At 42.3% G+C, this 15,003-nt stretch overlaps 1 protein-coding gene across 1 annotated transcript; it reads right to left on the bottom strand.

Moving 5' to 3' along the window:
• Window positions 1-419: 419 nt before the first annotated feature.
• LOC127310220 (uncharacterized) lies at window positions 420-1,022 on the bottom strand. The gene has a single exon (XM_051340909.1). The coding sequence runs from the start codon at window positions 1,020-1,022 to the stop codon at window positions 420-422; it is 603 nt and encodes a 200-aa protein (XP_051196869.1).
• Between the last annotated feature and the right edge of the window lie 13,981 nt (window positions 1,023-15,003).

A 15,003-nucleotide genomic window follows, 5' to 3' on the forward strand; every position in this document is an offset into this window, starting at 1 on the left:
TGCATCAGCGTAGCTGCTCAAGTTCTCCACTCCGATGTGACCCCTACCGTATCTACTCAAGTTCTCCACTACGATGTGACCCCTGCCGTATCTGCTCCACCGAGAGGAGAGAATACATTTATGGCCCATTGTGCAGATGATTTTTTGCTTGTGTTTGCGCGTGTGTTTGACCATTTCCTGACCGTAGTAGTAGTGGTAAGGATCTGATGCGAATTAGAATGAGAATTTTACCAATCGAATGGCCACCTAGAGTAGTATTGTACCTTTTTCGCAAACCCATGATCACTATGAGTATTTCTGAAAGCTCCATACATAATTTGCTAAATTACATTCTGGACCAGATCCTTCACATGAAATTGACATACTCGTACTAGTGGTCACCATAGAATAGTCACACATGCACTTATATTTCTACATAATTACAACTCAAGGGCAAGGATCCTACAGTACAACTCGTAGCTCACGTACCCGTCTTTTGCTGCGTACTCGAGGTGCATCCGGGAGAGTGGCTTAGTCTCCCATAAGTCGTTCTTGTCAGATGAGAACTTCGTCTTCCTGTTCTTGTAGGACCCGTCAATGATGGCCTCCGCTAGATTAGCCATTCCTACCCGGCTCTTGAATATATGTTTGATGTCGACGTGGTACAGCTCTGGAATATGCATCTTGGCAAGGGCAAGCATGACCTTGTCGTTCTTAGTGTCAACGCTTGTGAAAGTAATACCCTTGCGCTCAAAAAAATTGTTCAGAGCCGGACAATGTTTGAAGGAACTGCTGTAGTGGTACACGAGGACGTGCTGCCGCATGGCAATTTGCACGACGGCCATCTCTTGTCGCTTGCACGTGCTACGTGGGGTGTACTCGTGGTCGAGTCCAACGAACCTGTTCTTCTCCTTCTCGAGCCATTTCCCATACATGGCTAGGATTCGCTCCACAATAGCTTCATCATTGGTGTAGACAACTTCCAGAGTTGTGGTGCCATGGGCAGTGATGTGATGGGTTTCCGTATGGTTTCCGACGTCCATGCATGGGAGGTAGAGCTACTGAGTATGTATGTGGAGGGGGGAGGGGGTGGGAGGGACCACTGCAGGATGAGTGAAGAAGAGTGTAGATGGATGACGAAGAATGAATGTGAATTTGGTACTACCTCCTTCAATTAAAAGGCTAGTTTTGCATCACCACCAGACAATTTCTCATTGGACGCTAAAAATTCTTCCTGAGTGCATTTATTTAATTAGAAGAAGTAACCCTCCTCCAATTACTTCAAAATCGCATGCTATTCCTTATGGTGAATCTTAGTGGGAGCATTTTTCTTAGTTGCACTCCCATTTGCTTCATTTTTCACCGCATCACCTGCATGCAAATTAACATGCATAGGTCAGTTTGTTTCGTTCCCCACCCCACATGCATGCAAACATGTTTCCACCGAGCAATGGCTATATATATTAATATTGGGTCATCCAGCCGTTCCACTTCACGAGATTTTGGCACACGTTCAAACCATTGCATATTCCCATTTTCAACCGAAAATAATCTCTAGTTAAAGTGGGAGCATTTTTCTTAGTTGCATTCCCATTTGCAGCTGCAAAAGTCAACCCCCCACGTGCAAGCCCCAAAAAAACTCGTATGCAATCCAACTTGCAACTGATGTGCACGAATCACACTGAAATCGGATGGCTCAGGACTTTAGCTGAATATATAGATTTTCCTTCGACTTACAGATTGATCCGTTGGTTGAATCTAAGATACCATATAGATCATGCTTGCAGTAACAATTCCATGTGGTACCAGACTTGTAAATACAACATTGGTTCAAATCCTTAGCAGCACGATACTAAAATTAAACCCTAAACCCTAAACCCTAAAAATAAACCAATAGGTTCTAGAATAGATATTCTAAACCCGACTTACCCACTAAACCGACAAATTAACCCACCTCCGCCAACACTTTCTGGAAAGTTCACTCCACTTTTTAGGAATTTCACATTTTTTTAAAAAATCACTTCACTTTTGGAATAAGTTCACTTTACTGTTTTGGAAGCTTACTAACCATTTTTTAAAAGTTCCCTATTTCGAAGTGCCCTTTATATTTTTTTAGAATTTCATTTATATTTTTGAAGTTCACTTATTAATTGGAAGTTCACTCAATTGTTTTTGGAAGTTCACATGATTTTTCAAAGTTCATTACGTTTTTGAAAGTCATTTTTTTGGAAGAAGTTCACTTCTTTTTTTAAAAACACTTTTTAAAAAATATCAAAAATATCATTTAAATTTTTAAATTCTAAAATTAAACGAAAATTCCTAAATTTCAAAAAGATGGAATTTAGAATTCAGTAAAATCAAACAAACCTAGAAAATAAAAATATTCAAGAAAACTAGTTAAAAAACAAGAAGTGCAAAATTCGGAGAGGCTACTGGCAATGGTTAATCGCTTTACCTGTCTTTTAAACAAAACAAAAACTATGTATATAGTCGGTGTGGAGAGGTACATATCTAGGATGTTAATTAAGCTTCTTAATAACAAATCTAACAATTGTGGCCCACACGGGGCAATGGTGATGTAGCATCCATGCTAACAAATTGATATGCAGAAGTTTCAAATAATTTAGAACATCCGTTTAGTTTTTTTTTTAGCATGTAGATGAGATCTAAGAGTTATCAATTTTCTTAAATTTAGGCTATTTTGATGAAATTTTCAAATTTTTTTCTTAAAATTTAAAAATAATGTAGCTGAAAATTAAAACATACATAATATGGGAAATTTTGATATAATATATAGATGTAAATACAATGTTACAAGATAAATTGAAGGGGTTAACCTTCTAATTTCTAGATTTGGACCTCTATGCTAAAAATCATTACATGTATAAGTTGGTATTTTGTCCAAAAGACAGATAAAACGAGTAATTTGTGCAGGTTAATTTTTTGATCCAGTGGAATCCTATAGGAATTTTGAAGTATTTTCATCATTATATGAAGTTTTTCTATGTGCACCTTTTGATTCATATGGCTGAATCCTTAGGATTGCATTGCACTTGTTTCGCGGAAATTTTCCATCCACTCTCTCTCTATCTCTGAAACTTGGTCTACTAGGCTAGCTACTACCTAGCTATATACTACCAGACCGGCCATCATAAACACACCATCTGATTATGCACATTCCGGGAAGAGAAGTATTTGCTTGTTAAATTTCAAAAAGGTTCCCTTAACACGAGATACATTTGTAATAATAAGAGCTAATAAATACACCCCTAGTCCTGGAAGTTTTTCGGTAGGTGGAAATTAGTCCCACTTCTGGCGAAATGGGGTGAAGTCATGCTAATACTTATTGTATTGTGCAAAGCTAACTAATCCTAGTGATTATGGCGCAGACTAATGGGATGCATTTTTGCAAAGAAAAAATATTTCAAAGTTACATGTGACCTTGTTATTGCTTTACCTAGGTTGGCACGACTGGGTAAATTAATAACAATGTGACATGTAACTTAAAAAAATGTCTAAGGTTGTTTTCACAAAAAAGTACATCGCCACGTGTCCGCAAGAATCATTGCGACTAGTTGGTTTGCACACTATACCACATGTATTAGCTAGGATGACTAGTTCGCTTCAATTCACCGGCTTCGCCATTCGTATAAATGGTTTATCTTTTCTTTGTAGTTTTGTCATGCATGGAGCACAACAACCTACCATGGTAACATCTGCCTGTTTTCTCCCAAAATTCATGACAAACTTTAAAGAACATACAATTCAAAATTGAGTAAAACTTGGTAAAATTCAATACAAGTCCACATATATTGCAAAACTTGAGAAATAATCAACATATCACATAAATGGACATTTTATGACCGTATACCATCCTTCTTCTCCTCTCAATCCCACTTTAGGAGGGGGGTAGAAAGCCATGTTAATAAATTAACACGTACATGGAAGCAAAAAAATCAAACTTGCTTTATTTAAATTACCTTAGGACTGTAGGTTTGTTATATTTGTAGCATATATATCTCATACGACGACAAAATCCTAGTCCACATTTTTTATTTTATTGAAGTTCTTTTTGTTGCATCCAAATTACTTCAATTTTTTAGGACCTATCATCCGTACAAGGGTAATGGAAATTTCAATGATCTTAGTTCAAGTACTGGTACACACACTCAAAGTGAGACCCGAATTAATAAAGCCACCACCATCATTCTTCTGCTTCCCCTTCTTCTCCCCTCGCCCTCCCCTCCCAACTCTTCAAACCAGATCAAGACTCGAGAGAATGGAGTTTCCCAGTGAGAAGAGTCAGGAGGTGGTAGCGAAAATTGAGTGCCCCCACGACTCCCCTCCCCACTCTTCAAAGTAGATCAAGAGGATGAAGTTTCCTAGTGAGAAGAGTCAGGAGGTGGTAGCGAAGATTGAGTGCCCCCACGACTCCCCTCACCCCTCCCCTCCCCACTCTTCAAAGCAGATCAAGAGGATGGAGTTTCCTAGTTAGAAGAGTCAGGAGGTGGTAGCGAAGATTGAGTGCCCCCACAACTCCCCTCACCCCTCCCCTCCCCACTCTTCAAAGCAGATCAAGAGGATGGAGTTTCCTAGTGAGAAGATTCAGGAGGTGGTAGCGAACATTGAGAGCCCCCACAACATGTGCGGGGCGTGCTCACCTATAACGAGCTTGACGACCACAAGATCGCGAAACCGCACGGCCCGTGCGATTGCACAGAGGCCGGCTACGACTTCGCCGCCTCGCCAGCAGCGCTCGTTGCCCACCTTAGAGAAATCCACTTGATTCGTGTGGACAATGATTCCGTACGACACCGCGAGGGCGTTCATTCTGTCAGTGCTGGCACCGACAGAGCCAATACGATCGGTCATCTTCTACGGGAACGATGGTACCGTGTTCATCTCGCATATGAAAGCCTTTCCGGCGAGGGACTGTGTGTTTGGCAGCCTCATCGTTGATTGCGTTAGGTCGGCGGCGTGCGTGTGGCCGAAGTACAAGGTGCGCGTGTGTGGCATAGGACCCATGGTATAAAGTATATACTCAACATTATGGCAAGGAGCACGACGACGCCGGCCACCCCATGCCGGAGGCGACAACAGGAGTGGTCGATACCGTTTCCATCGTCGTGCCGTCTGGAGCTGACTATTTGGATGCAGATCGACCTGTGGTACATGCTCCTATCTTAATCTTCTTGTTTATGCTAATGATGATTGTGATTTATGCAATAATGAATTAATTAATTTTTTGTTGTAAATAGTGACTCTTTGGACGGGGGCTCCTCTTCGAACTAGAACGGCGGGTGGCTAACAACTATAGGCTTGTTTCTTTGAACGACTGCCCTACCAACGATATGATCTGTAAACGCTAAGCGCTTGATTTTATTTTGTGTTTCTGTTTGACAAGGTATTAACTTGTCAATGCCTACGGGTTGTAGACTAGGTTTTAGTTAGAAGTAGAGGGCAAGTAGATCTCAAAGGTTTCAGCCGAAAAGTACTCGACGATATGAAAACTAGGGTTTGTGAGACAATGATTCGATGATTTCTTTGTCCCTCGACTCCCACTTATATAGGAGGCGGAGCCGAGGGATTCTTGATGTACAAGTTACAGAGTTCGGGAAGGTTTCCAACTCCTCCCGTAATATTACAAGTGTTCTTCCCTAATACAACTCTAGCTTTCCTTAACTAACAAGTTGGGCTTCCGAATTCTTCTTATCCTTCGGGTCGTGGGCCTTCAATAAACCCCGGGTACCATCTTCAGCAGGCCCATTGGGGATGCCTATGTCAGTAGCCACCGAGATTTTGCTTGAATCGTAGAGTCAGGGAAAATCTCCACCTTTATTTTTACTCGATAACTCTAAACTTTATCATATGTTTTCGCATACAAATTTCTATATTGAACAGGGATAATGGTAATTGGGGCTAGTTCATCTGACGGATCAGGTACTAGTTAACTGCTCCAGTGGCAATCCGCAAAAACCTACTTCAAGATCACGTCCGTGGACATGATCTCGGGATACTGGTGTAAACTTCGACAGGTGCCGCTTAAGGTTGATACGCGTACAACACGCGTCCGTTGGGAACCCCAAGAGGAAGGTGTGATGCGTACAACGGCAAGTTTTCCCTCAGTAAGAAACCAAGGTTTATCGAACCAGTAGGAGCCAAGAAGCACGTTGAAGGTTGATGGCGGTGAGATGTAGTGCGGCGCAACACCAGGGATTCCAGCGCCAACGTGGAACCTGCACAACACAACCAAAGTACTTTGCCCCAACGAAACAGCGAGGTTGTCAATCTCACCGGCTTGCTGTAACAAAGGATTAGATGTATAGTGTGGATGATGATTGTTTGCAGAGAACAGTAGAACAAGTATTGCAATAGATTGTATTCGATGTTAAAGAATGGACCGGGGTCCACAGTTCACTAGAGGTGTCTCTCCCATAAGATAAATAGCATGTTGGGTGAACAAATTACAGTTGGGCAATTGACAAATAGAGAGGGCATGACAATGCACATACATGATATGATGAGTATTGTGAGATTTAATTGGGAATTACGACAAAGTACATAGACCGCTATCCAGCATGCATCTATGCCTAAAAAGTCCACCTTCAGGTTATCGTCCGAACCCCTTCCAGTATTAAGTTGAAAACAATAGACAATTGCATTAAGTATGGTGCGTAATGTAATCAATAACTACATCCTCGGACATAGCATCAATGTTTTATCCCTACTGGCAACAGCACATCCACAACCTTAGAACTTTCTGTCACTGTCCCAGATTTAATGGAGGCATGAACCCACTATCGAGCATAAATACTCCCTCTTGGAGTTAAGAGTAAAAACTTGGCCAGAGCCTCTACTAATAACGGAGAACATGCAAGATCATAAACAACACATGGGTAATAGATTGATAATCAACATAACATAGTATTCTCTATCCATCGGATCCCAACAAACACAACATATAGCATTATAGATAGATGATCTTGATCATGTTAGGCAGCTCACAAGACCCGACAATGAAGCATAATGAGGAGAAGACGACCATCTAGCTACTGCTATGGACCCATAGTCCAGGGGTGAACTACTCACTCATCACTCCGGAGGCGACCATGGCGGTGAAGAGTCCTCCGGGAGATGATTCCCCTCTCCGGCAGGGTGCCGGAGGCGATCTCCTGAATCCCCCGAGATGGGATTGGCGGCGGCGGCGTCTCTGGAAGGTTTTCCGTATCGTGGCTCTCGGTACTGGGGTATTCGCGACGAAGACTATATGTAGGCGGAAGGGCAGGTCAGGAGGCGTCACGGGGGCCCCACACGCTAGGGCCGCGCGGGCCCCCTCTGGGCCGCGCCGCCCTAGTGTGGCGGCGCCCCGTGGCCCCACTTCGTCTTCCCTTCGGTCTTCTGGAAGCTTCGTGGCAAAATAGGCCCCTGGGCGTTGATTTCGTCCAATTCCGAGAATATTTCCTTACTAGGATTTCTGAAACCAAAAACAGCAGAAACAAAGAATCGGCTCTTCGGCATCTCGTTAATAGGTTAGTGCCGGAAAATGCATAAATATGACATAAAGTATGCATAAAACATGTAGGAATCATCAATAAAGTGGCATGGAACATAAGAAATTATCGATACGTTGGAGACGTATCAGCATCCCCAAGCTTAGTTCCTTCTCGTCCCGAGTAGGTAAACGATAACAAAGATAATTTCTGGAGTGACATGCCATCATAATCTTGATCATACTATTGTAAATCACATGTAATGAATGCAGCGATCAAAACAATGGTAATGCAATGAGTAAACAAATGAATCATATATCAAAGACTTTTCATGAATAGTACTTTCAAGACAAGCATCAATAAGTCTTGCATAAGTGTTAACTCATAAAGCAATAAATTCATAGTAGAGGTATTGAAGCAACACAAAGGAAGATTAACTTTCAGCGGTTGCTTTCAACTTATAACATGTATATCTCATGGATATTGTCAATGTAAAGTAATATAACAAGTGCAATATGCAAGTATGTAGGAATCAATGCACAGTTCACACAAGTGTTTGCTTCTTGAGATGGAGAGAAATAGGTGAACTGACTCAACATAAAAGTAAAAGAATGGTCCTTCACAGAGGGAAGCATTGATTGCTATATTTGTGCTAGAGCTTTGGTTTTGAAAACAAGAAACAATTTTGTCAACGATAGTAATAAAGCATATGCATTATGTAAATTATATCCTACAAGTTGCAAGCCTCATGCATAGTATACTAATAGTGCCCGCACCTTGTCCTAATTAGCTCGGATTACCTGGATTATCACCGCAATACATATGTTTTAACCAAGTGTCACAAAGGGGTACCTCTATGCCGCCTGTACAAAGGTCTAAGGAGAAAGCTCGCATTGGATTTCTCGCTTTTGATTATTCTCAACTTAGACATCCATACCGGGACAACATAGACAACAGATAATGGACTCCTCTTTAATGCTTAAGCATTCAACGACAATTAATTTTCTCATATGAGATTGAGGATATTTGTCCAAAACTGAAACTTCCACCATGGATCATGGCTTTAGTTAGCGGCCCAATGTTCTTCTCTAACAGTATGCATGCTCAAACCATTCAACTCATGGTAAATCGCCCTTACTTCAGACAAGATGGACATGCATAGCAACTCACATGATATTCAACAAAGAGTAGTTGATGGCGTCCCCAGGAACATGGTTATCGCACAACAAGCAACTTAATAAGAGATAAAGTGCATAAGTACATATTCAATACCACAATAGTTTTTAGGCTATTTGTCCCATGAGCTATATATTGTAAAGATGAAGAATGGAAATTTTAAAGGTAGCACTCAAGCAATTTACTTTGGAATGGTGGAGAAATACCATGTAGTAGGTAGGTATGGTGGACACAAATGGCATAGTGTTTGGCTCAAGGATTTTGGATGCATGAGAAGTATTCCCTCTCGATACAAGGCTTAGGCTAGCAAGGTTATTTGAAACAAACACAAGTATGAAGCGGTGCAGCAAAACTCACATAAAAGACATATTGTAAACATTATAAGACTCTACACCGTCTTCCTTGTTGTTCAAACTCTTACTAGAAATTATCTAGACCTTAGAGAGACCAATTATGCAAACCAAATTTTAGCAAGCTCTATGTATTTCTTCATTAATAGGTGCAAAGTATATGATCAAGAGCTTAAACATGAGCACAACAATTGCCAAGTATCAAATTATCCAAGACAATTTACCAATTACTACATGTAGCATTTCCCGTTTCCAACCATATAACAATTTAACGAAGAAGATTCAACCTTCGCCATGAATATTATGAGTAAAGCCTAAGGACATATTTGTCCATATGCAACAGCGGAGCGTGTCTCTCTCCCACACAATGAATGCTAGGATCCATTTTATTCAAACAAAACAAAAACAAAAACAAACCGACGCTCCAAGCAAAGTACATAAGATGTGATGGAATAAAAATATAGTTTCACTTGAGGAACCTGATAATGTTGTCGATGAAGAAGGGGATGCCTTGGGCATCCCCAAGCTTAGACGCTTGAGTCTTCTTGAAATATGCAGGGGTGAACCACCGGGGCATCCCCAAGCTTAGAGCTTTCACTCTCCTTGATCATATTGTATCATCTCCCTCTCTTGATCCTTGAAAACTTCCTCCACACCAAACTCAAAACAACTCATTAGAGGGTAAGTGCATAATAAAAATTCACATGTTCAGAGGTGACATAATCATTCTTAACACTTCTGGACATTTCACAAAGCTACTGAAAGTTAATGGAATCGAAAAATCCATCAAGCATATCAAAACAGGCAATGCGAAATAAAAGGCAGAATCTGTCAAAACAGAACAGTCCGTAAATACGAATTTTATTGAGGCACCAGACTTGCTCAAATGAAAATTCTCAAATTGAATGAAAGTTGCGTACATATCTGGGTATCACTCACGTAAATTGGCATAATTTTCTGAGTTACCTACAGAGAATTAGCCCCAGATTCGTGACAGCAAGAAATCCGTTTCTGCGCAGTAATCCAAATCAAGTATGAACCTTACTATCAAGGACTTTACTTGGCACAACAATGCAACAAAACTAAGATAAGGAGAGGTTGCTACAGTAGTAACAACTTCCAAGACTCAAATATAAAACAAAAGTGCAGTAGTAAAATCATGGGTTGTCTCCCATAAGCGCTTTTCTTTAACGCCTTTCAGCTAGGCGCAGAAAGTGTATATCAAGTGTTATCAAGAGACGAAGCATCAACTTCATAATTTTCACAATTTTTCCCATTAGGTATCTTAGATGCTCCCTTATCTATAGTGGTTTTAAGAGCTTTATCAATTTTAGTCCTATAATAGCTTTTTGGTTTAGGCACCTTAGAAACATACATGAACTTTTGCTCCTTACCCACATAAGCTTTCTCTCTAAACTTTATAGATGAAAAGGTTGAACCCAATGTTCCCATAGCCTCTTCAAGTTCACTAATCCTTTGGGTTTGATTATCATGTATAGCACAAGCTTCTAAGATGGCAATTCTCTCATTAATTCCACCTAGAGATTTATCAAGTTTATCAGTGCTATCAAGTAATGATCCCAAATTAGTCTCAATACTTGAAAGGTTTTGCTCTATGGTTTCCAACTTTTTCATGACATCTTCAAGAGAGGTTTCAATTTTAACTTCATTAACAGGTGGTATTCCAAATAGACTCTCAATAATGCAACTAGCTTCTAAGGCAGGAGTACCTAGGAAGTTACCTCCCGCGAGACAATCAAGAACATACCTATTCCAGCTAGAGATACCAACATAAAAATTCCTGAGTAGGATAGTGGTGGAGTGTTTCTTAGTGCACCTATTATGGGCATCACTAATTCTATACCAAGCATCTTTTAAACATTCTCCCCCTTGTTGCTTAAATGAACGAACTTCAACTTCAGGATTACTCATTTTAGTAAAAGTAAATAAAGCAAACTAGATAAAGTAAATGCAAGTAACTAATTTTTTGTGTGTTTTTGATGTAGCAAACAAGATAGTAAGTAAAGTAAAACTAGCAACTAATTTTTTTGTATTTTGATTTAGTGCAGCAAACAAAGTAGTAAATAAAATAAAGCAAGACAAAAACAAAGTAAAGAGATTGCGACGTGGAGACTCCCCTTGCAGCGTGTCTTGATCTCCCCGGCAACGGCGCCAGAAAAAGAGCTTGATACGCGTACAACACGCATCCGTTGGGAACCCCAAGAGGAAGGTGTGATGCGTACAGCGGCAAGTTTTCCCTCAGTATGAAACCAAGGTTTATCGAACCAGTAGGAGCCAAGAAGCACGTTGAAGGTTGATGGCGGCGAGATGTAGTGCGGCGCAACACCAGGAATTCTGGCGCCAACGTGGAACCTGCACAACACAACCAAAGTACTTTGCCCCAACGAAACAGCGAGGTTGTCAATCTCACCGGCTTGCTGTAACAAAGGATTAGATGTATAGTGTGGATGATGATTGTTTGCAGAGAACAGTAGAACAAGTATTGCAATAGATTGTATTCGATGTTAAAGAATGGACCGGGGACCACAGTTCACTAGAGGTGTCTCTCCCATAAGATAAATAGCATGTTGGGTGAACAAATTACAGTTGGGCAATTGACAAATAGAGAGGGCATGACAATGCACGTACATGATATGATGAGTATTGTGAGATTTAATTGGGCATTACGACAAAGTACATAGACCGCTATCCAGCATGCATCTATGCCTAAAAAGTCCACCTTCAGGTTATCGTCCGAACACCTTCCAGTATTAAGTTGAAAACAACAGACAATTGCATTAAGTATGGTGCGTAATGTAATCAATAACTACATCCTCGGACATAGCATCAATGTTTTATCCCTAGTGGCAACAGCACATCCACAACCTTAGAACTTTCTCACATCGTCCTGCATTTAATGGAGGCATGAACCCACTATCGAGCATAAATACTCCCTCTTGGAGTTAAGAGTAAAAACTTGGCCAGAGCCTCTACTAATAACGGAGAGCATGCAAGATCATAAACAACACATAGGTAATAGATTGATAATCAACATAACATAGTATTCTCTATCCATCGGATCCCAACAAACACAACATATAGCATTACAGATAGATGATCTTGATCATGTTAGGCAGCTCACAAGACCCGACAATGAAGCATAATGAGGAGAAGACGACCATCTAGCTACTGCTATGGACCCATAGTCCAGGGGTGAACTACTCACTCATCACTCCGGAGGCGACCATGGCGGTGAAGAGTCCTCCGGGAGATGATTCCCCTCTCCGGCAGGGTGCCGGAGGCGATCTCCTGAATCCCCCGAGATGGGATTGGCGGCGGCGGCGTCTCTGGAAGGTTTTCCGTATCGTGGCTCTCGGTACTGGGGTATTCGCGACGAAGACTATATGTAGGCGGAAGGGCAGGTCAGGAGGCGTCACGGGGGCCCCACACGCTAGGGCCGCGCGGGCCCCCTCTGGGCCGCGCCGCCCTAGTGTGGCGGCGCCCAGTGGCCCCACTTCGTCTTCCCTTCGGTCTTCTGGAAGCTTTGTGGCAAAATAGGCCCCTGGGCGTTGATTTCGTCCAATTCCGAGAATATTTCCTTACTAGGATTTCTGAAACCAAAAATAGCGTAAAACAAAGAATCGGCTCTTCGGCATCTCGTTAATAGGTTAGTGCCGGAAAATGCATAAATATGACATAAAGTATGCATAAAACATGTAGGTATCATCAATAAAGTGGCATGGAACATAAGAAATTATCGATACGTTGGAGACGTATCAAAGGTCTTACCATTCTGTCAAGTCCCAGTCATATTTATCGGGTACCTAACGCGTCCGTTAGGATTTTTCTTCGTACCTGTTGATACGGATAAAAGTAGCAAACCAACGTCAGAGACGGCACCACGCCACACAGAACGGATCCAGGGTCTTACCTTCGCAAAGTTTTGCGGCATTCAGAAATTGTTCGCAACTTTGGCGTTCTGAGAATATATTGTCGAGTGCTTTTTCGGCTGTCGGAATAGCACATTTTATTGAGTCAACGGATGACTTATATTTCTCTCCCGATGGGAGTATATGTAGAGTTATGTATATAACTCGAAATATGCTCATCTTTTCTTCTTCTTTTTCTCTCTCTTTTTTATAATTTCATCGGGCACGCGAACAGCGTTCCCGATGAGAGTAGCCCCCGAGGCTACAACCAAGTACTTGTGCTTGGGTGTAGGCTCCACGCCTTATGTCGCTTTATTTTTCACCTGTCGCATAATTTTTCAAATCTCTCGGGTGCGCGAACAGCGCTCCTGATGGGAGTAGCCCCCGAGGCTATGAGCAAATATTTGTATTTGATCATAGGCTCATGCCGTTTCTATTTTGTCTTTTCTCGAATTTTTTCATTTTTCCAAAGTAGCCCCCGAGCATTTGCTCAAAAACTTGTACTTGATCAAAGGCTCTCGAAATAATCAATATTCTTCTACTGTCTTCCTCTTCACGAAGTTGCATAGCCGAGTTTTTCCTTTATCCAAATGACATTATTGCTGATGATAGCCACGACCAATTTTCTCTCTCTCTATCTTGCGGGCCCAGAAACTTCATCAGTTTGCCACGTCGTGCAAGTGGGGGACACACGTTCTCCGCTTTTCCTGGCGCACGCACTGTAACGCTTGTATGCCGAAATTACTTTTTTACCCCTGATCCACGTGTGCACCATCTGCCGCACACGTTTTCCATCCAATGGTGCGCCGATTCGCCGCACCTCTATTTAAGGTCTTCACCTTCTTCCTTCCACCCTTTCACTCGCGCCGCTCCTCTGCTCTCCTCTGCGAAAATCTCCTCTTGCGCCCCATAGCTCCTTGAGCTCAACCGCTCTCACGCTGTACTCCTGCACCATTGTTGATGCCACCGCGCAGATTGACCAGGCACAGCTCTCCTGAATCGAAGATGGCTTCCGCAGATCTGGGGAGCGCTGAGTGGGAGAGATCCAAAATCTCTGCCCAAGACATTAACCTGCTGAAGAAACTGGGGATCAGCAAGCAACCAAAGGCGCTACTCTTCCCCAGCGAAGAGAGCTACCCAACCCCTCCAATGGAGTATCGGGTTAGTTTTGTTGATCATCTCATCCGTGGTCTTTCTGCCCCCATTCACAATTTTCTCCGGGGGTTGCTTTCCGTTTACGGATTGCAACTTCATCATCTCACTCCCAACTCTATCCTCCATATTTCCATCTACATCACTCTTTGTGAATCCTTCCTCGGCGTCCAGCCTAACTGGGCGTTATGGAAACGCATCTTTTTGTGTCGCCGTAATGGCTCTGCCAATGTCGCCTATAACATAGGTGGCGTTGTTATCTGCATTCGCCCTGATGTCGAGTACTTCGATGTCAAATTCCCTGACTCAGTTCAAGGGTGGCGCAAAAAGTGGCTGTATATCCATGAGGAGAATCATGGGTCTATTGAAGACAACATTCCTCCTTTTGATGGTGCCGAGAAAATCTATCGCCGTCGGTCCTGGGATGCAGAGGCTACCGACGAAGAAAAGATGGCGACGGAGGCGCTGATGACTCGCATCCACGAGCTTCAAAGTACCCGCGGTCAAGAACTGTCGGGTATCCAAATCACGGCATATTTCCTTAGGATCAGAGTGCAGCCTCTGCAAGCTCGCAAAAATCCCCTTTGGAAGTATGCTGGCGATGATGATGTGGATCGCCTGTCGGTGGATTTGCCGGTCAAGGACTTAGAAAAAGTTGTCCGAAAAATCTCATCCCTCAACAAGAAAGATGCTGTCCCCTCTTCTTGTCGCGTAAAACCATATAGCGCCACCATTGCGCTCCCCGAGGTAACCTTTGTGTAGACTATTTTTTGACTTGCTCATTTTTGTTTGTGGGCCACCGAATCAAGGCTGGTTGGATGAAGTGGCGCCAAGCTTCTGGCGTACTCTGTGACAAGAGAGTGCCACAAAAGCTAAAAGGCGGGTTTTATAGGACAGCTATCCGACCTGCGATGTTGTACGGCGCTG

This window comes from Lolium perenne, chromosome 6 (assembly GCF_019359855.2).
Source record: "Lolium perenne isolate Kyuss_39 chromosome 6, Kyuss_2.0, whole genome shotgun sequence".
Classification (NCBI taxonomy): domain Eukaryota; kingdom Viridiplantae; phylum Streptophyta; class Magnoliopsida; order Poales; family Poaceae; genus Lolium; species Lolium perenne.